Genomic DNA, 23,005 nt, shown 5'->3' with positions numbered 1-23,005 from the left:
TAATCTCTACAACAATCAACATCTACAGAACATTTCCATTACCCGGAAAGTTCCCTTGTGCCCCTTTGCAGTCAGTCTCCCCTCCCACTCTGAGGCTTTGGCAACCACATATCTATTTCCTCACTTTATAGTTTTGCCTTTTCCAGAACATCACATTATTACCCAGTATTTAATTACACAGTACCAGAGTTTTCATGTCTGCCTTCCTGAACTTATCATAATGCTTTTAAGGTTAATCCATATCATTGCATGTGTCGGTAGCTTATTCCTTGTCATGGCCGAGTGGTACTCCATTGTATGAATTTACCACAATTTGTTTATCCTTTCACAAGCTGGTGAGCATTTGGGTTGTTTACAGTTTTTGGCCATTATGAACAAAGCTGCAATGGACATTTGTATATAGTTCTCTGTGTGCACATCATGTTCTTATTTCTCTTGGGACAGTGTGATTGACGGGTCATATTTAAGTGTATATTTAACTTCATAAGAAACTGCCAAGCCATTTTGCAAAGTGGTGGTATCATTATGCATTCCCAGCAGCAGTCTATGAGAGTTTCAGTTGCTCTTGCTAGAAACCAGATTCTAGCTTTCTGTTGTGATTTTCTCTAATAATTTCCCAGCATGGTTTGTGTATATTCCTTTCTTCTTCCCTCCCTCCCCTGTTCCCACCTTTTCTTTTCTCTTCCCCAACAACATAATCATAATTCCCATCTACCAAAGATTCATCTGAGCACCTCAGTTCCTAAAGTACAACCTTTTTATACTATGGGGACTAGAACACTCCAATCATACTTAAGTAAAAATAAATGCAACCTGATAAGGAATAGGAATGGAGGTCTGCCAGGTAATTTCCCACACGGGAGAATTTTTAAGAGGCTCCAATGAATATTACCTCACCAGTCGTAGGTAAGTGATGGTAGTATTTGCCCCCACAACTTCCAAGGGAGTAATAATTCAGTATTTACACTTGCCAAGTGTTTTCTTATACTGCCAACCCACTCCTTCTCCTCACTGACCCAAAGTCCAACCCAAAGTCCTTCTCAGTGATACAGTAAAGGTTATCCAGATAATTGGAAACTGAGCTATGTGTGAGCATAACTTGAGCTTTTGCTCTGAGGAAAATCCTGGATCCTGCTTTAACTTTTTTCACTGCTCTGGCCCATGTTGTTGACCTCCTATGGTGTGGGTCAAAGAACATTCCAATAAAGGCAAGGGGCAAAGATTCACAGAGGCACAGCAGTATTAACAGAATTAGGGAAATGAGATCCACAGGGTGCTCTAGATCTGATAGACTGTGAAATGCCAGATACTTATTTCCAAGACATCATTGTGGCTCTGTGAGAAGTCTATATTATTTTGTATGAAGTCCTACATTTCCTCTAATTACAGAGATATTTTTAATCTTGCAACATTGGTAATTAAGAATTTAGCCTATGTAATTGTATGTAAGAAGTGCAGTGTTTCCGAAAAGAACAAATATGAAGGCTGTCTGGTGTGGGAAGAGGTAACAATTACTTACTGATTAATGTTTCCCCGGCCACCACCAAAAGGAGAAATGCTTTTTTTGGCACAAATTCCGAGAAGCATCTTCATTTAAAATGCTGAGGGCTATAGGACTGGACCATTGGGCCATGAATTGCATCTAGCTGTTATGTGTAGACAAAGCTGTCATTTTTATGTATTTCTTTCATCTCTCTTGCATTACTTGAGTGCCCTGGGTAGGAAAAAGGAGATGGTGGGTAGGACGGGCAGGGAGAGAGCAAGTGCTTGAAAGACCTGAACAGAGTTCATTTTTCAGCCTCCCCACTTAAAAGTGAAATTTGAACTAGGATTTCTATCTTCTGGAATTTAATGTTCAAAATGGGTATATTTTTCATAAAAAGTATGGCATGTGTTTACTTTTCAGTATTCTTTCTTTAGAAAAAGTCAAAGGGATTACACATGGTGATGTTTTGATGAGTGCTCTGTTAGTACTATTAAAGACCTGTCTCTTTTTCACACTAACATAAAAAAAATATATCAATGATTCAATAGATACTTTAATGTCTATGTTCCAAGAATTTTCTGAAAAGCGAAATACATGCACAACCCATCATATTGCTTTTAGCTGGAAGCTTGTCTTTTATTCAAAATTGGAAGAGCTTATAAAAATATCTTTCAATGAAAAAGCCCAATTTATAAAATGAGTCACCAGGAATATATCTAATGATGATCTATGGTGGCCACATTTCTTTTCTTTCCAAGGTCTGTATATGAAATGAAGCAGATACTTCTCTTTCTATTTGTGCTTTCATTACTGATATCCATTTTTTTTTCATCACCATGCCTTAGGAAGGAAAACATGGATTGAAAGTGTTTTCTCCCCCCTTAAGCGTCCTGCCTTGGCCCCACAATTCTTTCCTACCCCATCACAGAGTAAACTGTGAATGAAAAAATAAAGAGGAATTAGAGAGATAGGAACTGAGGAAAATTGGTAGAAGAAGAAAAGAAGGAAATTATTGGCTGTTTAAAAACTGTTGTTCACATTCACTCAGAAGTTAAAAATTGCCAAAAGAGAAACCATAGGTATCTATTATTTAAGAGCTGCTGAAAGTACTTCTGGGAAGCAGCAGGATTCTTAAGATAATTTGTAAGAGAACTTTATGGGTAGAAAGTCTAATAACATATTTTTTTCCTTGATATCCTATCTTCACCTTTGTTTTTAAAAGCCTGTCATATTTCTCACTTCTACAACATAAATGTGAGAATGGCTGGGCTTTAGTTAGACCCCATCCTGTTCTTCTTTCTTCTTGTTCATAGTCTTTGCTTTTTGTGTTTCTCTGCTTCCTGATTTCAGCTAGCATTGCATGGAATTTTAAGAAAAAAAGTAGACATGAGGAAGAGTCTTCTTTTGAGAATTTCCCAGGCAGTCTACGGCCATACCACCCTGAACGCGCCCGATCTCGTCTGATCTCGGAAGCTAAGCAGGGTCGGTCCTGGTTAGTACTTGGATGGAAGAATTTCCCAGGAAAATCCATCAGTTTCTGGGAGGTTCACTATACTTTCCTAGTTATATTACTGTGAGATAATAGAAAATATATATTGGTCTCTGCCCTCAGTTCCTGGCACAGAGCTCCAAAAACCCTTGTGATTTCCTAATAAGAGTACTTAGGAGCATCTTTTGTTCTAATATTTGGTCTTTGACCTTGGTTCCTGACACAGAGTTCCCAAATCCCTTGGGATTTCCAGGATGATAGCCATAACTTTTGTTCTAATGAGGTTACTCTTGCTCGGTTCCAGGATAGGGACTGGTTACCACAAAGTCCAAGCCATGATTAGAAGTTTGGATTTTTCAGCCCCATCTCTCCATTCTCCAGAGAGTGAGAGGGGCTGGAAATGGAGTTAATGATCAATCATGCCTACATAATGATCTCCATAAAAATGTCTAACGTAGAGGATTCAGAGAGCTTCAGGGTTGATGAATAAATACATGGTGATATGGAAAGAGTGGCCTATGCAGACAGGCATGAGTTGTACTTTGTGCAACTCATCTATTTCATCTGGATGTTCATGTATATCATTCATCATATTCTTTTATAATATACTGATAAACAGTAATGAACTGTTTTCCTGAGTCCTGTGAACCACTCTACTAAATTAATCAAACTCAAGAAGGAAGCTGTAGGAACCTCTGATTTACAGTCCATTAGTCAGAAGCAGAGGCTACAACCCAGACTTGCAATTAGCATCTGAAGTGAGAGGGGCAGTCATGTGAGGCCGAGCTCTTAACTTATGGGATTTGACACTATCTCCAGGTAGACAATGTCAGAACCTGGGCTGACTGTAGGACACCCAGCTGATGTCACAGAATTGCTTGGTATGAAAAACACCAGGCATTCAGTCACAAAAGTGTGTTAAGTGTGGTGATAGTGTGAGGGTAAAGGGAAGACACAGGAAGAGAACTGAGTTTTTCTTTACAATTCATGATGCCCAACTAGGTACACACAGCTTGAGTTTGGATTTCAGGCATCACTTCAATGAGGACATTTCAATTGCCTGAATAACTTCTCTAAAGTGGTTACTCTTAACCACTTTATTTATTTTAGCTAATTTTTATTATATATATAAATATAAATAAATATTATATATATTTATTATAGCTAAATTCTCAAACTTGCTGCTGCGTCAATGCAACTACTTGTTTGAAGTACATTTTTTTTCTATAAAGTGGTATTACTGAAGCTCTTTGCTATGAACAGCAAAAACTTTTTGAATTTTGGAACATCTGTAATAACAACCTAGTACCAGTCAAGGAAAGGGTCAGACATAAAACTTGTTCAACAAGACAAAGTTTTTAAGGACGGAATCACACTTTTTTGGGAACCAATTTAATAATCAGGGACAAGTTCAAAACTCCAGCCTGAACCAGAGTTATGTTGGAATTTCTACTGGAACCTGTTGCTTCAGAGTCTTTGGTCACTGGTTCAGTGAGCATCTGATAAAGAGAACTCAGTTTAACTTTGAAGTCAAATTTCCACAAGGCTTTTGCCATAATACCAACCTGAAGGCTCTTGAAGGGCTTCTTGCATTTATCACATTGTAATCACATGAGACGATCATAACTTTTTAGAAGTTGTATGGTTAAAATGATAAGGAAATATTTGTTTAAAAATACATTCCCGATGGGGTGCGTGGGTAGCTCAGTCGGCTGAATGTCCGACTTCAGCTCAGGTCATGATCTCACGGTTCATGAGTTCCAGCCCTGGGCTTGCTGCTGTCAGCCTATCAGCACAGAGCCCACTTCAGATCCTCTCTCTGCTTCTCGCTCTGCCCCTCCCAAGCTTATGTTGTGTCTCAAAAAATAAATAAATAATTATATACACACACACACACACACACACACACACACACACATATACACACACACACACATATATATATATACACACATACATATATATATATATATACATATATACATATATATATACACACACACACACACACACACACACACATATATACATTCCCGAGACTAACTTCTTGCAGTTTTGTGGCCTAAGGTGTGTCAAATTAAATGGTGGCCCAGTCAGGTTAGGTGACGTCTGTGCCGGGAGAATTGGAAAGACAGTAATTTTGCTCAGTCCTAATCTGCACCCTTCTGGGAGGAGCGGTCAGAGAGCACCAGGAAAGGAAAAGAAATTGTGGTTGTGAGAGCAGCTCCCTTGCACACACCAGACTTTCCATCCTTTCCCCCTCTTCGCTCTGTTGTTCATTCCCTCTCAAATCTTGAGGTGCACAAGGAAAGAGATTATTATGTCTCTAGAACATAGAATGGAATCAGCCTATACAAAATTAATGTAATTACTATGTTGGTTTCCAGATGTTAGCTTAATGCCAGCCTATTAAAACTTCTAAAGATGAAGATTAAAACAAACATCATGAGTAAACACCCAAATAAAGCCATGTCAGTGAATCTAGTGATAATCTGAGGCAATGGCAGAAATCTCTGGATAGGGTATCTGAGACATTGCTTCTGGACATCACTGACTGGGATAAACAAAATTCCCTCAGGCTCTCTTCAGTCTTCTCTCCAAAGAGCCTCCGAATTCCTTGTCCTAGTCCTTGGCCTCTTGCCAGTTGTGTCTCTCCCCACCTCACCCCCACTCCCCACCACCATGTACCCTCCCCACCCAAAACTGAGACCACATTTTCTTGACTTCGCTGTTGTGCCTCGCTAGACCTTGCACCAGTGCTATTTTCTTATTCAGGGTTTTGAATTTCAAGCAAAAACCCTCCATTTGTTCAAAAGTATCTTTTCTTCCTCCGGCCTCCCCTAGACCCCACATGGGGTTCAGGGAGTCCAGGGAGGCACATGACCTGGCCTAGCATGAGCCTTACAGCTCCTAGTTCTACAGCCTGGAGCAAGTTCTGGACACAGAGGCACCGTTTCCTAATTTACAAAATTTTGGATAATAATACCTATTTCTTTGGATTGAAGAAATAAAGGAGATAATAAAGGAGATACATAGTGTTTGGCACATTATGGAGTCTTGATAGAAGGTACTGTTATAAACTTTAGGTCTTTTGCTCCATTTAGTTTTCTACGCTTTCCTGTTTGTACCTATGACAGTGAAATTTTCTCTCTGTTTCTTAGATTGGCTTGATTTACTTTTTTCCTCACCACTTCCCTATGATTTTTGTGGGTTTTCTTGTTTGCATTTGTAGTGTTCAAACTGTTAGCTTCCATATATCACCCTGAGGAAATATAAGTCAGACTCAATGTCTATAGCTTCTGTAGCCTGAGGTTTTAGTTGAAATATTATTTTTTTAAAAAAAATTTTAATGTTTATTTATTCTTGAGAGAGAGAGAGACAAGGACAGAGTGTGAATGGGGGAGGGGGAGAGTGAGACAGGGAGACACAGAATCTGAAGCAGGCTCCAGGCTCCGAGCTGTCAGCACAGAGCCTGACGTGGGGTTCAAACTCACGAACTGTGAGATCACGACCTGAGCCGAAGTCAGATGCTTATTCTCAGATTAATGTCTACTGATATTAAATTAAAAAACAAACAAACACCGATAATGCAATTTTTTGATAAGTTTCAAACGAATTCCAATACTTTAAACAACTCCAAAGTTAAACTGGAATTCAGTCCCAACTGAATAAAATCTAGAATTGGCCACATAGTTATAATTAAGCAATATTATTCTGGATGGCCATTTAAATAAGGAAGTGTAAAAATGAAATACTCTTACAGTTCTTATAAAAGCTTCAAAAAAGTATGACTATTAGAATTGATGAATATAGCTATTCCTATATTCTTATTTATTATTAAGGTATAAAATTATCTTCAAACATGTTAATGGTTATTTTTCAATGCATATTTCACATTCAACAGCTTCTAGGGATGAATTGTTGGCTATCTCCATGCCAAAGGAATAAAAAAGAGTGTTTACACCAGATTCAATGGTATAATCATAAGGATCTGAATTACTCTCCCCAGAGATACACCCCCCAAAGATTTCAACTGCAATTGCCAAATAAAAAGTTTTTCTTGCATTGATTCTTGGAGGACTTGTTTTCTTGCTTTAGCTATTTGAAGTTTAGACAGAACATCTCATCTGACCAATTGTGGTAGTTTTCTTTCCTTTCTTTTCTCTTTTATTATTACTAGAGTTGTTTGTGTTTACTATTTTTATCTTTCTTGTGACACTTTCCCAAAGAACATACATTTGTCTGTAATTCCCCTGGATTTCTGAGGACTAGCATTACTGAGGACAGCTGCATCAGGCCTTTCCACAGTCCAGGGGTATAAGGGATGTTAACAGAAATTCAAATAGTGAGAAATTGTACATTTTGCCTATACATGCGTTTCCTATTTCCTGCTGAATTCACATAATTTATGCTTCTTTGTGATTTATTTATTCATTTTGTTTGCTTTATTACTGCAAAATAGAAAAGCAAGAGTTGAGGTTTTGAATTGTCTTATGATGCTGTGACAAAAAGTTAATTTAGTCATGGCTCATCATTCTTCTAGATGTCTATAAAAAAGGAACCCAGCTATATTCCAAGCTACATATAGGTTTTTGCATGCTTACCTTGTCTGACGGCTAGTGTGGTGGTATAGACCAAGAAGAGAAGGATGTAATTGAGGAAACTCTGGAAGACTGGTGTATTGGCATGGAAATCTTCTGACAGGTACTTGCTGGTCAAGCCAATTCCACAAATAAGAAGGGATAACACCTGGCCCAGAGCCACAGAGATTAACATCTCCCTGGAAAAAATAAAGGAAACAGTGAAGATCAGCAGGAAGTCCATTGAAACAATAACAGTTAAAATTCATTGAGTACTTGTGCCATTCACTAGGCTAGGTGCAATAAATAGTATTTGTTTTCACCCATCACAGCAACCCTATGAGCAGGGTGCAATTATTAGTGAGGTTTTAAAGAGGAAAAAAAACAACAACAAAGTTTACAGGAGTTAAGGAATTTGTTCACTGTCATGTAACGAGGAAGTGGCAAAGCTGGGATTTGGGACCAAATCTCTCCAAGTGATCCTGGCTTCTAGCCACAGGACTCTGGAGTCTTGGAGGAAATTAACATCGTCGGTGATGCCCACTATAGCACTCACTAAGTGTTCAGAAACCCGACAGAACACTTGCACGCTGACAAAGAGGCGCCATACTGTGAACTTATCTTCAGGTTCTCATACCAATAATGAGAGACTCTTTTGTTTATAGATTGAAATCTGGAATCCAGGAACACTTAGGGGAAGGGGCTGTACAAACCCCAGAAAATCCAGGAGGACCATCTCCTCTCCATTCCCAGATTTTGGATCTTACTTTGCTCTAGTAAAGACTGATAAGCATTAGTCTTCACTCTCCTCTACACAAGATACTATTGCTTGCATGTTAAAAAAGTTATTCATGAAGCAAATTTAGTTACTGAGGTGATATAATAAAACATTTCAAATTCTGTAAATATTTTCTGTGGCTTTTAAATAGGCATTGAACAGCACTGTAGTAAGGACTAGGGGCAAGAGTCAAGGGGTTCATTATGCATAGAAATAAAGCGCCCATATGGGCTTTATGATCACATAAATCTACAGGATCTGACACAGGAAGAGCCCCTGGAAATATAAAGGAGGATTCTGCCTTCTCCAAAAGTCTCATCTGACTTTCCTGGTTTATTTATAGAAACAGCAATATAAAATAAGCAAAGAATATTATCTCTAAACATAAAAAAATTAGTCAGAGGATATTTGATGTTACATATTTCCTCCCCCATGGCAGATGCGAATCCATCTTTCTGGAAGGGGCACAGAGTCCTGGACAGATACCTTAGTTGTGTCTTGCTTAAAACAAGAAAAAAGAATGGGGTGCTGGAATGGTTCAGTCGGTTAAAAATCCAACTCTTGGGGCGCCTGGGTGGTTCAGTCAGTTAAGCGTCCCACTTAAGCTCAGGTCACGATCTCGCGGTCCGTGAGTTCGAGCCCTGCGTCGGGCTCTGGGCTGATGGCTCGGAGCCTGGAGCCTGCTTCCGATTCTGTGTCTCCCTCTCAATCTGACCCTCCCCCATTCATGCTCTGTCTCTCTCTGTCTCAAAAATAAATAAACGTTAAAAAAAAAAAAGAATCCAACTCTTGATTTCAGCTCAGGTCATGATCTAAGGGTCACGGAATTGAGCCCTGCATCAGGCTCAATGCTGAGCATGAAGCCTGCTTGAGATTGTTTCTCCCTCTGTCCCCCCTCCTTCTCTCTCTCTCTACATTAATAAAATAAAAGAGTAAATGTTTAAAAAATAAGAAAAAAAAATAAAGAAAGGAAAAAGAAAAAAGAAAAAGGCATCTATCACATTTTGGTCATTCCATTTGTTTCAAAGAGGAGGAAAACTGGAGCAAGGCATGAGGGCCCATAGAAAAGGCTTTCCTGAGGATAACCTGTAACATACTGGTAGAGGCTTCTCCTTGGTTGCCCTGTTTCCAGGTATTGGGCCTGACCCCTGAACTCAATCTTTATAAAGGGATCAAAGAGATATTTTTACACGTATATTCTACAATGTCAGTCTGCTGCTTAGAATCCTATAATGGTACCCTACAAAATGCAGTGATCTATAAGGCTTATGATACATGATCCAGAAACATGGCTGCCAACATTTCCTCTCATCTGTCTGCATTCATGCTCCTCCTCCCAAAGGGAGATGGGATCTACTTCTCCTTTTCTAGAAGCAGATCTCCTCTTGTGACTTATTTTGACCAACAGGATGTAGGGGTAAGGATGTCATGTGACTTCCAGACTAATCCAGAAGAAGTTCCCCAGCTTCCACTTTTCTCTCTCTGCAGATACAGCTTACATGTAAAGAACCTAGGTTGCTGAATATTGAGTCACCATGTGTAAAGAAAAAGAGAAACCCAGCCAGCCAATGTCACCCCAGCTGAAGCACCAGACATGTAAGTGAGGGTCCTGGATCCTCCTGCCCCATTGGAGCTGTACCAGCCTATGCCACGTGGAGCAGAGATGAGCCATCCCCAGAGACTGTTGCCCAATTGGAGAACTGTGAGAAATAATCAATGGCTATCGTTTTAGGGCATAATATTTGTGGTGGTTCATTATGGAACATCAGGTAACTGAAAACAAGGCCCTACGTGCCTTCCCTCCACTCTTAATACCTCTGGAGCTTTACTTCCTGCTTTCATTTCCCCATGAAGCCAGAGCTCCAGTCCGACTTACACCTCAACAATAAGTCATAGTCTTCTTTGCTGGCATTCCTTTGCATGTGTTATTATTTCTAGAATGTTTTTCCTGCCTTTATCAGTCTGACTCCTAGTCATCTTTTAAGATTTGGCTCATATGTTACCCCCTTTAAGAAGTCTTCCCTGGGTTGTTTCTCCTTCATTTCTCTATCTTGTATTATAATTACTGATTTTACCCTGTTTCCCTCTGCCAGACAGTGAAGTCTATATAATGTTCTTTATTTACTGCACCTATTGCTGGACAATACCATTCAGAAGAAGTAGTGAATGAAGAATTCAAAGACGGGGCAGAGGCAGGCCTAGGCAACACTGAACAGTTTTGCCGAATTGAAAGCATAGTAAAAAAGAAAGGCAGAGGTAAAGAGAAGTACCAGAATTAATTCAAAAGTTTTTAAGCCAGCCTAACAGAGAAGTGTGATACCCACTAACAAAAATCATGATAAGGAGTTGGTTTGAGTGGAAAGATAACAAAAAACTTTGGTATATTGAATCTGAGCTGCCAGATGAGCTTCCAAATGATCCAGCAGTATTTGCAACAAGAGATAAGAGTTGGATAGGGAGAACAATCAGGAGATAAATATGCAGAAGCTATACACCTAAAAGTGATGGATGGCTCAAGTACCAGAAACGGATGATATTGCCAAGGAAGAGAGAATAAGAAGTCTAGAAAAAATCCTTGGGGAATCCCCACATTGGGGTTAAGGGAAAAGAAGAGGCACATCATTGGAGTCAGAAGTGGTTAGAAGGTTAAGGGAAAGACAAGGAAAGCTCTTGCTGTCAGGGAAAGCAAGGGAACAGAGACTTTCATGGAGAAGGTAGTTGTAATACTGAATGTTGCTTAGAGGACAGAGAGAATGTGTACTGGGAGAAGATAATTTGTAGTCACTGCTAGCCTTTGAAAGACCAGTTTTCGCAGAGTGGAGAGTAGCAGAGCAATACTGGTATTATGGAAACCAAGGAAACAGAGAATTCCACAGAGGGAATAGTTAGCTGTGACTAAATGGACAGGAAGTCCTAAGATATAAAAGTGCTGACTTTGAAGAATTTTGGAGAATTCAAAGAATTCTTTGAAGAAGTCTGATCTAGTCACCACAAAACACAATAATTATGATGAGAGCTAAAATAATAATGTATAAACTGATTTACAATTTAATTTAGAGTGGATTCATGATTATCCTCTCATGAGGTCACTCTTGATTATTTGCATAATAACTTACATCCTGAAGTGGAAAAGAAATAGGGAGAGTTACAACTAATTGGTTACTCTCAATGCTGAGTATGTCGACCAGAGAAGAGTGGGTATGGAGTATATCTCCTTGAGAAAATAAGGTTAAAAATGGCCACAACATGGGAATTCCTACAGCTGCTTAAATTATAACCATCGTATTCAAAATTTGGCAATATCCTGTGCCTTTCCTGAACAAAATCAAGCCACCAAAAATAACTGATTACTTATGTAAGGGAATCAAATTTTAGTTTTCTGATGTATATGTACCAGTATACTATAAAACAGCCTTCTACATGTCAGGCACTGTGTACTCAAAGATGATGAGTAAGACATAGTCCTTGTCATTGGCGAACTACTAACCAAGACTTTGGAGCTGAGTTCCCAAATAACTTACTACAAAATGAGGCTAGTTACGGTGAAATAACAATAATAATTCATATTTAATAAGTTCTAAGCCTGTGCCAAGTCCTGGGCTTTAGCTTTATATATACTATCTTATTTAATCCTCATAATAACCTTATAAGGCAGGTACTACTTTTTGTATTTATTTCTTATAGAAATGTGCTGTCACTGGGCACATTCTGAAAGCTTATGGTGCAATGAATCCACTTGCTAGATATTAATTTACTTTTCATAGTTTTTAAAATACAGTATTGATTGCACTAGCATTTGAATTAATAACCCTTTAAATTAAAAGGAACGGAAACAGTAGACCCTTAATACAGAATAACTGTTTTCTAACAGAAAACCTGTTTTCTAAATATTTTGTACCTATCTGTCCACTGCATATATAATTATACATTCACAGTATATATTTCTATTAATTTATACTTTATAAATATATCAACATAAATATGTAGATATTTAGAGTTTTATAGATACACACACATATACCATAAATCAAATTAATAAATATTATCTCAAAAAGCATTGTTTATTATCTAATAAATGCCAGATATTATGCTACACACAGAATAGTATGATGAATAAGCATGTGTCCAGATCTTAAGGAACTCAGTTTCAAGTAGAAATAGGGCTGGCTACATAATTGCAGGCCCTAGTAAAAAATAAAAATGGGGGTCCTTTGTTCTAAAAGCAGGGAAAAATGTGATTATAAGCACTTGCAAAGATCTCTCCCTCTCAACTTGTCTTTTTTTTCCTCATTACTTTTTGACCCCTTTCCCTCCTTTCTCTCAACCCCCAACCCCCGCAGCTCTGACAATGACCAATATGTTCTCTTTATCTATGTGCTTGTTTTTTAATAGATAAAAAAATTCCACATATGAGAGATCATACAGTATTTGCCTTTCTCTGTCTGACTTATTTCATTTAGCATAATGCCCTTAAGATCCATCTATGTTGTCGCAAATGGCAAGAATTCATCTTTTTCATGGCTGAATAATACGGCCCACACCACAATACACACACCACAACTTCGTAACCACCCATCCATTGATGGCTTATGGTTGTTTCCATATCTTGGCTATTGAACATAACACTGCAATGAACACGAACATGAACATAAGGGTGCAGAAATCTTTTCTAATTAGTGTTTTTATTTTCTTCAGATAAATACCTGAAAGTGGAATTGCTAGATTATATGGTAGTTCTATTTTTATTTTGCGAGGGGAACTTCCCTGTTTTCCACAGTGGCTGCACCAATTTACATTCCAACCAATAGTGCACAAAGGTTTCCTTTTCGCCACATCTTTGCCAACACTTATGTCTTGTCTTTTTACAATAATAACCATTCTAACAGGCATGAGGTGATACCTCATTGTGGTTTTGATTTACATTTCCTTGATAATTAATGATGCTGAATATCTTTTCATGTACCTGTTGGCCATCTTCATGTCTTTTAAAAAATGTCTATTTTGATCCTCTGTCCAGTTTTAAATTGGATTGTTTGTATTTTTGACACTGAGTTTTATGAGTTCTTTATATATTTTGGATATTAGCCCCTTATCAGATAGATGATTTGCAAATATTTTCTACCATTCTGTAGGCTGCTTTTCATTTTGTTTGTAGTTTTCTTTCCTGTGCAGAAGCTTTTTAGTATGATGTAGTCTCACTTCTTTTTGTGTTTACTGCTTCTGCTTTTGGTGTCAGATTGAAATAAACCATCACCAAAATCTGTGTGAAGGAGCTTACTTCTTATGTTTTCTTCTAGGAGTTTTATGGTTTTGGGTCTTATGTTCAAGTCCTTAATGGATTTGGAGTTAATTTTTGTGTATAAGATAGTGGTCAAGTTTCGTTCTTTTGTCCAGTCTTTCCCCATTGTATATTCTTGTCTCGTTTATTGTAAATTAGTTGACCATATATGTGTTGGTTTATTTCTGGGCTTTCTATTCTGTTCCACTGATCTATGTGTCTGTTTTTATGCCAACACCATACTGTATTAATCACTAAAGCTTTGTAATGAAGTTTGAAATCAGGACGCATGATGCCTCTAGCTTTGTTCTTTCTCAAGATTGCTTTGGTTATTGGGTTTTTTTTAATTGTTTTTTTTTTTGTGGTTCCATACAAATTTTAGAATTATTTGTTTTATTTCTTTGAAAAATGTCATTGAAATTTTGATAGAGAATGCACTGAATCTGTATATTGTCTTGGATAGTATGAACATTTTAACAATATTGACTCTTTCGATCTATGAGCACAAAATAATCTTTCCTTTTATTTGTGTCTTCTTCAATTTTATTAATGTCTCATAGTTTTCAGTAGAGGTCTTTCATCTCCTTGGTTAAATTTATTCTAGGTATTTTATTGTTTTCAATGCAATTGCAAATGGGATTTTTAAAATTTCTCCTTGTGATAGTTTACTATTAGCACAAAGAAATGCAACACATTTTTGTGTATTGATTTTGTAGCCTGCAACTTTACTGAATTCATTTCTTAGTTGTAACAGTTTTTGATGTAGTTTTTAGTGTTTTCTATATATAATATCATGTCATCTGCAAATAGTGACAATTTTACTTCTTTTCTTATTCAGATGCCTTTTATTTCTTTTGCTTGCCTAATTACTCTGGCCAGGACTTCCCATATTGTGTTTAATAAAAGTGGCAAAAGTAGGCATCCTCGTCTTAGGGGATAAGCTTTTAGCTTTTCACTGTCGAGTAGGGCTTGCCACATATGGCTTTTATTATGTGGAGTTATGTTCCCTCTACAGCCACTTTGTTGAGAGTTTTTATCATAAAAGAGTGCTAAATTTTGTCTAATGCTTTTCCTGTATCTATTACTATGATCATATGAGTTTTCTCCATCATTTGTTAATGTGCTGTATCGCACTGATTTGCAGGTGTTGAGCCATCCCCATCTCTGGAATAAATCCCACTTGATCATGGTGTGTAATCCTTTTAATGTACTGTTGAATTTGGTTTTCTAACATTTTGTTGAGGATTTCTGCATCTATGTTCATCAGAGATATTGGCCTGTAATTTTTTTTTTTCTTCTGACATCCTTGTATGGTTTGGTATGAGGGTAACACTGGCGTCAGAAAATGAGTTTGGAAGAGTTCCCTCCTATTTTTCGGAAGAGCTTGAGCAAGGACTGGTTTAATTCTTCTTTGAATGTTTGACTGCATTTACCAGTGACGCCACCTGGTTCTGGACTTTAGTTTGTCGGGAAGTTTTTGATCACTGATTCAATGTTCTTAGTAGTAATTAGTCTGTTTAGATTTTATATTTCATCATGATTCAATCTTAGTAGGTTGTATGTTCCTAGGAATTTATCCAATTTTCTAGTTTGTCCAATTTGTTGGCAGATAATTGTTCATAGCAATCTCTTATGATCCTTTGCATTTCTGTGGTATCAGCTGTAAAATCTCTTTCATGTCTAATTTTATTTAAGCTCTCTGTCTTTTTTTCTTCATAAGTATAACTAAAGGTTGGTCAATCTTGTTTATCTTCTTAAAGAACAGCCTCTTAGTTTCACTGATTTTCCCCATTGCCTTTTTGGTCTTTATTTCATTTATTTCTGCTCTAATCTTTATTTCCTTCCTTTCCTTCCTTTATTTCCCTCAAGCTTTGTTTATTCTTTTTCTAGTTCTTGAGGTATAAAGTCAGGTTGTTTATTTGAAACATTTCTTTTTTGAAGGTTTTTTTGAAATATCTTTCAAAAGGTTTTTTGAGATAGGCACTTATTGCCACGAACTTCCTTCTTAGAGCAGCTTTTGCTGCATCCCACAAATTTTGGTATGTATATTTCTGTTTTCATTTGCTTCAAGGTATTTTTTTTTTACTTTTTCTGTCTTCATTGACCTGTTGGTTGTTCAGTAGCATCTTGTTTAATCACTACATATTTGTGAATTTTCCACTTTTCTTCATATAAAAACTTTCTACTATTGGGGTCAGGAAAGATGTTTGATGTGATTTCAATCTTCTTAAATTTATTAAGACTTGTTTTGTGGCCTAACATATGATCTATCCTAGAAAATGTTCTTTTCTTTTTTTTTTCTCAGTTTATTTTGAGAAAGAGAGCACGAGAGTGAGGGAGGGGCAGAGAGAGGGAGAGAAAGAGTCCCAAGCAGGCTCCATGCTCAGCACAACGCCTGATGTGGGATTTGATTCCACCACTGTGAGATCATGACCTGAGCCAATACTGAGAGTTGTATGCTTAACCAACTAAGCCACCCAGGTGCCCTATTCTCTTTTTTTAAATGTTTATTTACTTATTTTGAGAGAAAGCATGAGTTGGGGAGGGGCAGAGAGAGAAAGGGAGAGACAGAATCCCAAGCAGGCTCTGGTGCTGTCAGCGAAGAACCCTACTCGGGACTCGATCTTATGAAACTGAGATCATGACATGAGCCGAAATCAAGAGTCAGATGCTTAACCAACTGAGCGACCCAGGCCCTTTATCCTACAAGATATTCTAATTGTACTGTAGAATAATGTGTATTCTGTCCCTTTGGGATGGAATATTCCAGATATATAACTGTTATGTCCATCTGATCTAATGTGTTACTTAAGGTGAATGTTTTCTAATTGATTTTGTCTCCGGATGATCTATCCATTGATATAAGTGGGGTATTAAAATCCCCTATTATCATACTGGTGTTTGTTTCTCCCTTTAGGTCTGTTTTGTATATTTAGGTGCTTCTATGTTGGGTGCATAAATATTTACAAATGCAATATCCTCTTGTTGGATTGACCACCTTATTATTATGTAATGCCCATCTTTGGGTCTTATAGTCTTTGGTTCAAACTCCATTTTGCCTGACATAAGCACATCTACTCCAGGTCTCTTATGATTTCTATCTGCATGGAATATCTTTTTTTGTCTCTTCGTTATCAGTCTGTGTGTGACCTTATATCTAAACTGAGTCCCTTATAGGCAACATAAAGATGGGTCTTATTTTTTTTTTAACCAATCAGCCACCCAGTGTCTTTTGATTAAAAAATTTAGTCTATTTACACTTAAAGTAGTTATTGATAGGTGTGTACTTATTGCCATTTTGTTAATTTCTCATTGGTTGTCTTCACAGTTCTTCTCTGTTTCTTTCTTTGTCCCTGCTCTCTTCCTTTGTGGTTTGATGACTTTTTGTAGTGGTATGCTTATGGTCCTTTCTCTTTACCTTTTGTATGTTTACTATAGGTTTTTGCTTTGTTGTTATCATTAGGCTTACATAAAACTGCTTATGACAGATATTACTATTTCACAATTAAATTTTTATAGATAAGTAAATTGATGCTTAGAGGGGTTAAGCAAACAGCCCAAGATCACAGAGCTAGCATGGGGAAACGGGGAAGAGTTTGGATGGAAACCAGGTTATTTGACTCAAATTCCCAACATCTTAATTACTATGCTATACCACCCTAGGCTGCCAAAAAAAAAAAAAAAAAGAAAAGAAAAGAAAAAAAAGTGGTTTCCCTCACAAAGGCAGAGTGCACAGTGCTAGAAACCTAAGTTTCTAGGTTCCAGGAATATTCTGAGTAAGGTGAAGACGAAAAAAGCCAGCCAGAATGACTAATGAAAACTCTTCCACTAAGACCTCTATAATGTGTGCCTTTCAACAGGAGGTCAACACAGGCTTACACTTGTTTCTTTAGCCAATCAAAGCAGCAAATCTCCAGTAATCGGTTTTTGCTTTTAATTAGTGACCATGTCATTTAGCTGCTCTGGTATGATTTGATACAGAATGCAAATTATTGTTTTATCAGTCATGCTAATAAACGTGACTTGTAAAAACAGGAAGGAATGGAAGGAGCCTTTCACTATGAGTTCTTTCCCAGCCACAGAAAGCTAAATACTATAGCTAGTGTAGTCTACACATCTGTTACCAGAGTCACCAAAGCAAAATAAGTAAATAAATAAAAATATAAAAAAATCTAGATGTTGACCTAGATAATAAACTCTGTTAATTCCATCTCCACACCCTTGCCATTTTCATTTCATCAAACTCTCTTGTGTTGTCTTTAACCACCGGACAAATCCTTTTGGTGATGTGTTTCACAGAATGTTCTCCCCACCACTCTCTCTGTTTTAGGATCTTTTCAGTTTATTTATCATCGCCTTATCCCTCTGAACTATACTTTTGACCATAGGTAACCACCACAGTAGATCTGTAGTCCCTTCACCTAACTCTTCATAATCTTAAGACCTATCTTCCCCAGAAAGTCTCCATTTGGTTACTCCCTGCTCCCTGAAGCTGAGTTAAGTGCCCTCATCTACATGCTCCTATCTCTATTTTACTCACCATATAGTGTAACTCATAAGCTCCTGAAAAGAAGGGAATGTATTGTATTCGCTTCTATGTTCCTGGTGCCTTGAGCATTGCTGGGTGGAAAGGAAATAGATGCTCAATAAACACAGAGTGAATAAACATGTTTATGAGAGAACAAATATTTGTAAAGAAAAAGGGCAAAATCCTAGAAGATTTGAAAGATCACTGCTAATCTTGTCTTGAAAAACTACTAGTTTTGAAAGACAAAGCAAACCTTGTTTTTACTGTATTCCATTTTCCAGTTAGACACTGAGATTAACAAGCTATTTCTTGTTGCCTTTCTGAACAAGCCTGGTAAGGTGCTATCTTGCAAAAATGATGCTAAATATGGTGCTGAGTGGAATTCTGCACAGGGAGCTGTTGGTTATTCATGCAATATATAGAATAACACACCAGATGCATCCTAACATAGGAAACACAGGTCCTATAATTTTAGTAGCAGAAATTGAGAGGAGACTATTATACACATTTTCATCTTCTTTGTTTATGCATTTAAAAGGACATCCTATCCACTTTAAATTCAGAATGACTAGACAATGAAAAATGCATGAGTCTCAGGAAAAATAGTGCTGCTGGAAGCTGAATACCTATTATAATACAGCTTATATTCATAAAGACTGACATAACCATTACCACAAGCACTTTATTCTGTTAAAGAAATAGACTTTAGAACCCTGTGAATAAACTTATTACAAATTATATATTCAAAATAATAAGATTTAAAATAAAACATGAATTGAATCTTGTTTTCTTCCCTCAGTTATAAGAATACATTCTTTTAAAAGGGTATGAAGATTTTCAACATAGTGTTATATAACCATATTGCTTTGTAATCCTTTGGCATGAGAGTGAAATAATTATGTTATCATTTTGAATCAGAGCACATCAACCTTTCTGTAGAGACATCTTCATCTGATAGCTATTCTCACACAAGCCATGTTAGATTTGGGTCAACATATGAATTCAGATATGCATACATAAAGAACACTTAGGTAAACTCCCCTGACTAAAAACAATTCCACTTGAACATGGGAGAAACGTGTGTTCTACTATGTTCTGTGAAAAGATTCATGGTTTCAGAAGTTAGGACATTGGCTTCCTCAAGTTCTTTGCTGAAAGATTTTATCACATTTAAGTGTTAATTAGACATATGTAAGATCATTAGGCAAGAAGCAAAAGCACCTACCTACAGGTTTAACATTAATTGGAGTGTCTTTCCTTCAGATTCTATATTCATGGATTTTAATCTGTTCTCTGGTTCTGGGGTAGCAGGTTTTGGTTTTGGTTTGTTTTGGGTTTTAGAGGAAACCAAGTAAGCCACAAAAGCCCTCCTAAACAATATTTCAGTGAGTCTATGAGGCATTATGTGTAGGAGACATTGGAAACTCTACTATGAGAGGATGAGTCACAATTGTGCATGTAAATTACATATTGCATTATCTAGAGAAGCGGCACAGAAGAGTAAAAAGGCACCAGAGAGGGATTTACAAGCTCCTGGCTTTTGGGTCCCACTAATTAAGCTCCATAATCTTGGACATCTTCTACTTTGGGTTTTGGTTCCTTCATACAAAGTAAGTATATTATAATTGGTGAGTGTTTAGACACCTCTTATGCTCTGCCTTCAAATCCTCTTGGTCTTACCATCTCTAAGGTCTCTGGTCACTTACTCTAACTCCAGTGGTGGCTTCACCAACACTGCATAGACTACAACCAACAATATGTGGACACAGCCCAGTGGCCCAATGCCACATGCCCATTCTATATACCTTGTGCCTTCTACCTTGGGGATTCCACATGGATGCTGAGGACCAGACCTTGTGGGGATCTGCTTGGTGCTCACTCATCAGCAACTGGGAAATACGGGGAAATTATTGCACTTGACCAGTAGGAAACTATAGCAGACAGATAAATTCTTCCTTCTTTCTCCTTCAGGCAGACTGTCCTGAAAAGCAGTCACTTCTACATGTTCTCTGAAGAGATCCTTCCTCACAAGATGCTCTGTAGGGTACTCTGTGCCCTTGTATGATCTCTCCCTCCATCCCTTTCTCATGCCTGCTCCCTATCTTTAAAAACGGTAGCAGCATATAAGTCTTTGCTTTCTGGGTAAATCAGGCTAAGATAATTAGCTTCAAATTTCCTTCTATTCCATAATTCTGACTTACTTTTAGAAGATGCTGGTGTATAGTCATCAACTCTTTTTTTTTTAATGTTTATTTATTTTTGAGAGAGAGACAGAGACAGAGACAGAGCGTGAGCAGGGAAGAGGCAGAGTGAGAGGGAGACACAGAACGTGAAGCAGGCTCCAGTCTCTGAGCTGTCAGCATGCGGGGCTCAAATTCACAAATCATGAGATCATGACCTGAACCGAAGCCGGACGCTCAACCAACTGAGCCACCCAGGCACCCGTACAGTTATCAACTCTTGAAATTAGTGTCTTCGATCTTAAAGTCCATTCCTTTTGTGTATTTGATTAAACTCTTCTGTAGCTGAGTTACCAGCAATGTTTGTTCATTGATTATGTGAAAACTCTGTGAGTTACAGGATCAGCCACTGAGAAATAGATGAGTCAGTAGCATTTGCAAAGACATGCTAAGTTCAGGTAATGAGAAAGGAATGTTTGGCCCCTGCCTCCAAGAAACTTACAGAGATATGGAACATAAAGACAAAACTATACAGATAGAGAACATAAAAATACCTAAAAACTCAAGTAGGTTTATATAAAATTACTTGAAGTTATTGGGATCATTCTAATCTTAAAATTAGACAAAGCAAATCTGGAAGGGTTTCATGGAGAGCATAGTTTTGAGCCTTTCATTTGTTTGTTTGATTTAAATAATGGAAGAGATGTAAATTTGTTATTGAGAAACTGGCATGCCATTCCAGGAAAGAGAATGTTGTGCTGTCTCAGAAGCAGAGACTGACATACGGAAATTTGGGTCACAAGTGAGAATCATAATAGCAGAGATGGATAAAAATGGGTAAGCAGCAGCAGAACCTACAGCATGGGATAGAGTTTTAATTCAGCAGGAATTGTTATTTAGAATTTCTGAGTAAGAGGGGTGCCTGGGTGGCTCAGTTGGTTAAGCATTTGACTTCAGCTCCGGTCATGATCTCACGGTTTGTGGGTTCGAGCCCCACGTCCGGCTCTCGGCTGACAGCTCAGAGCCTGGAGCCTGCTTCGGATTCTGTGTTTCCCTCTCTCTCTCTGCCCCTTCCCCACTCAAGCTCTGTCTCTCTGTCTCTCAAAAATAAATACGTGTTAAAAAAAAAAAAGACTTTCTGACCAAGAGAAATAACCTCCTGCCACAATGTCTCTAAATTTCTCTGCTCATTCAATTAGTCAGAACCAAATCCTGCTTTTATTATGGAGAAAAGTTTCAAAAAGATGCAATAAGAACCAAATCTCTTTGTGTAAGTGTTGACACCCTGAAACTCCATTAGCTTCATGGTACATCCACCTCTGACCTAGGCACACACCCGACTTTCATCCTAACATTGCAAACCGAAAGTCTCGCAATACTTGCTTCTTCAAATCATCAGCATGGCTTTCTATGTATCTTTCAAAAATATTTGGTGACAGAAGAATGTTTTAGTCTGTTGTCACTTGTTTTTCTTGTGATTATAGCTATCTTTACAGTGATAGGAAGAATTTCCCCAGTAGTATAAGGATTTTGATCATTTATTTACTAATAAGTATGAAATACCAATTGAGGTGAATTAAACAATTATTATTACATTTAATAGAATTTTTAAGAGTAATGGATTGAGGACTTTAACATAACCCTCTACCAAATCTGCAAAAGTTACATTAATGTTATGGTTGTTTAGTTTTTACTTGCTTGCTAAGATTGTGTCAGGTAATACCTTAAGGCACAATGTACACTTAGAAGCCCATCTTTAATAAATGTACAAGCAGATTCATATTTGAGATTATCTTATTGACATTACGAATTTTCATTGGTATTTTGTTTCATATGATTAGATTTCACTGTGTTTGTGTTTTATTTTGCAATGTAGCTGATGAAGAAGGGTCAGATTAAGAATAAGAGAAGTTTCAGGGTGCCTGGGTGGCTCAGTCAGCCGGTTCACTCACCCGACTCTCGATTTCAGCTCAGGTCATGATCTCACGGTTAGTGAGATCGAGACCCGTGTCGGGCTCGGTGCTGACACGGAACCTACTTGGGAACCTCTCTCTCCCCCTCCCTCTGCCCCTCCCCCTGCTCACGCTTTCTCTCTCAAAACAAATAAAAATTTAAAAAAAAGAATAAGAGAAGTTTCAACTGAGTAAATTTTTCTTGTTATTTATTTCTGCCACACTTGGGTATTATCTTTGACTCTGGGGTTTTGTGCAGGAATCTTTTAAAACAACAATCTTCTTTGTGAAATTTAGTTAGTGATATAATCACTAGATCCTTGACTAGACCCACATTAACTGAGTGAAGTCAGGGGGCTACCATGAAACCCCTCTGAAAGCAGAACATCCACTCCTCGGCCAAAGAATCTCATATACCTCAAAACAGTTGACTGTCTAAAGCAGCATCACCAAAGACCACGTATTACTTAATTCCTCCTACAAGAAATGTCCAGAACAGGCAAATCTACAGAGACAGGAAGTAGAGAGTTGCTTGCTTAGGGTTGGGAAGATGGGAAGATAGGGAGGTTTTACCAAAAGAGTATTGGGTTTCTTCTTGAGGTGGTGAAATGTTCTAAAATTGACTGTGGTGTTAGTTGCAAATATCTGTATACTAAATACTGATATACCAAAACCACTGAATTGTACACTTCAAATAAGTAGACGGCATAGTATGTGAATTATGTCTCAATAAA

General features: G+C 37.7%; 1 protein-coding gene across 1 annotated transcript in view; it reads right to left on the bottom strand.

Moving 5' to 3' along the window:
* The window catches only part of SLC35F1 (solute carrier family 35 member F1), a 408,951-nt gene that overhangs the window by 148,036 nt on the left and 237,910 nt on the right, over positions 1-23,005 (bottom strand). The window contains exon 2 of the mRNA XM_047857710.1: positions 7,580-7,755. Within this exon, the coding sequence (XP_047713666.1) occupies positions 7,580-7,755 (176 nt within the window). The remainder of the gene's footprint in view (positions 1-7,579; positions 7,756-23,005) is intronic.

Source organism: Prionailurus viverrinus, chromosome B2, assembly GCF_022837055.1.
Source record: "Prionailurus viverrinus isolate Anna chromosome B2, UM_Priviv_1.0, whole genome shotgun sequence".
In the NCBI taxonomy this organism is placed as follows: Eukaryota; Metazoa; Chordata; class Mammalia; order Carnivora; family Felidae; genus Prionailurus; species Prionailurus viverrinus.
The sequence above is the reverse complement of the archived record's forward strand: the minus strand, read 5'-3'. Positions and strand labels throughout refer to the sequence as shown.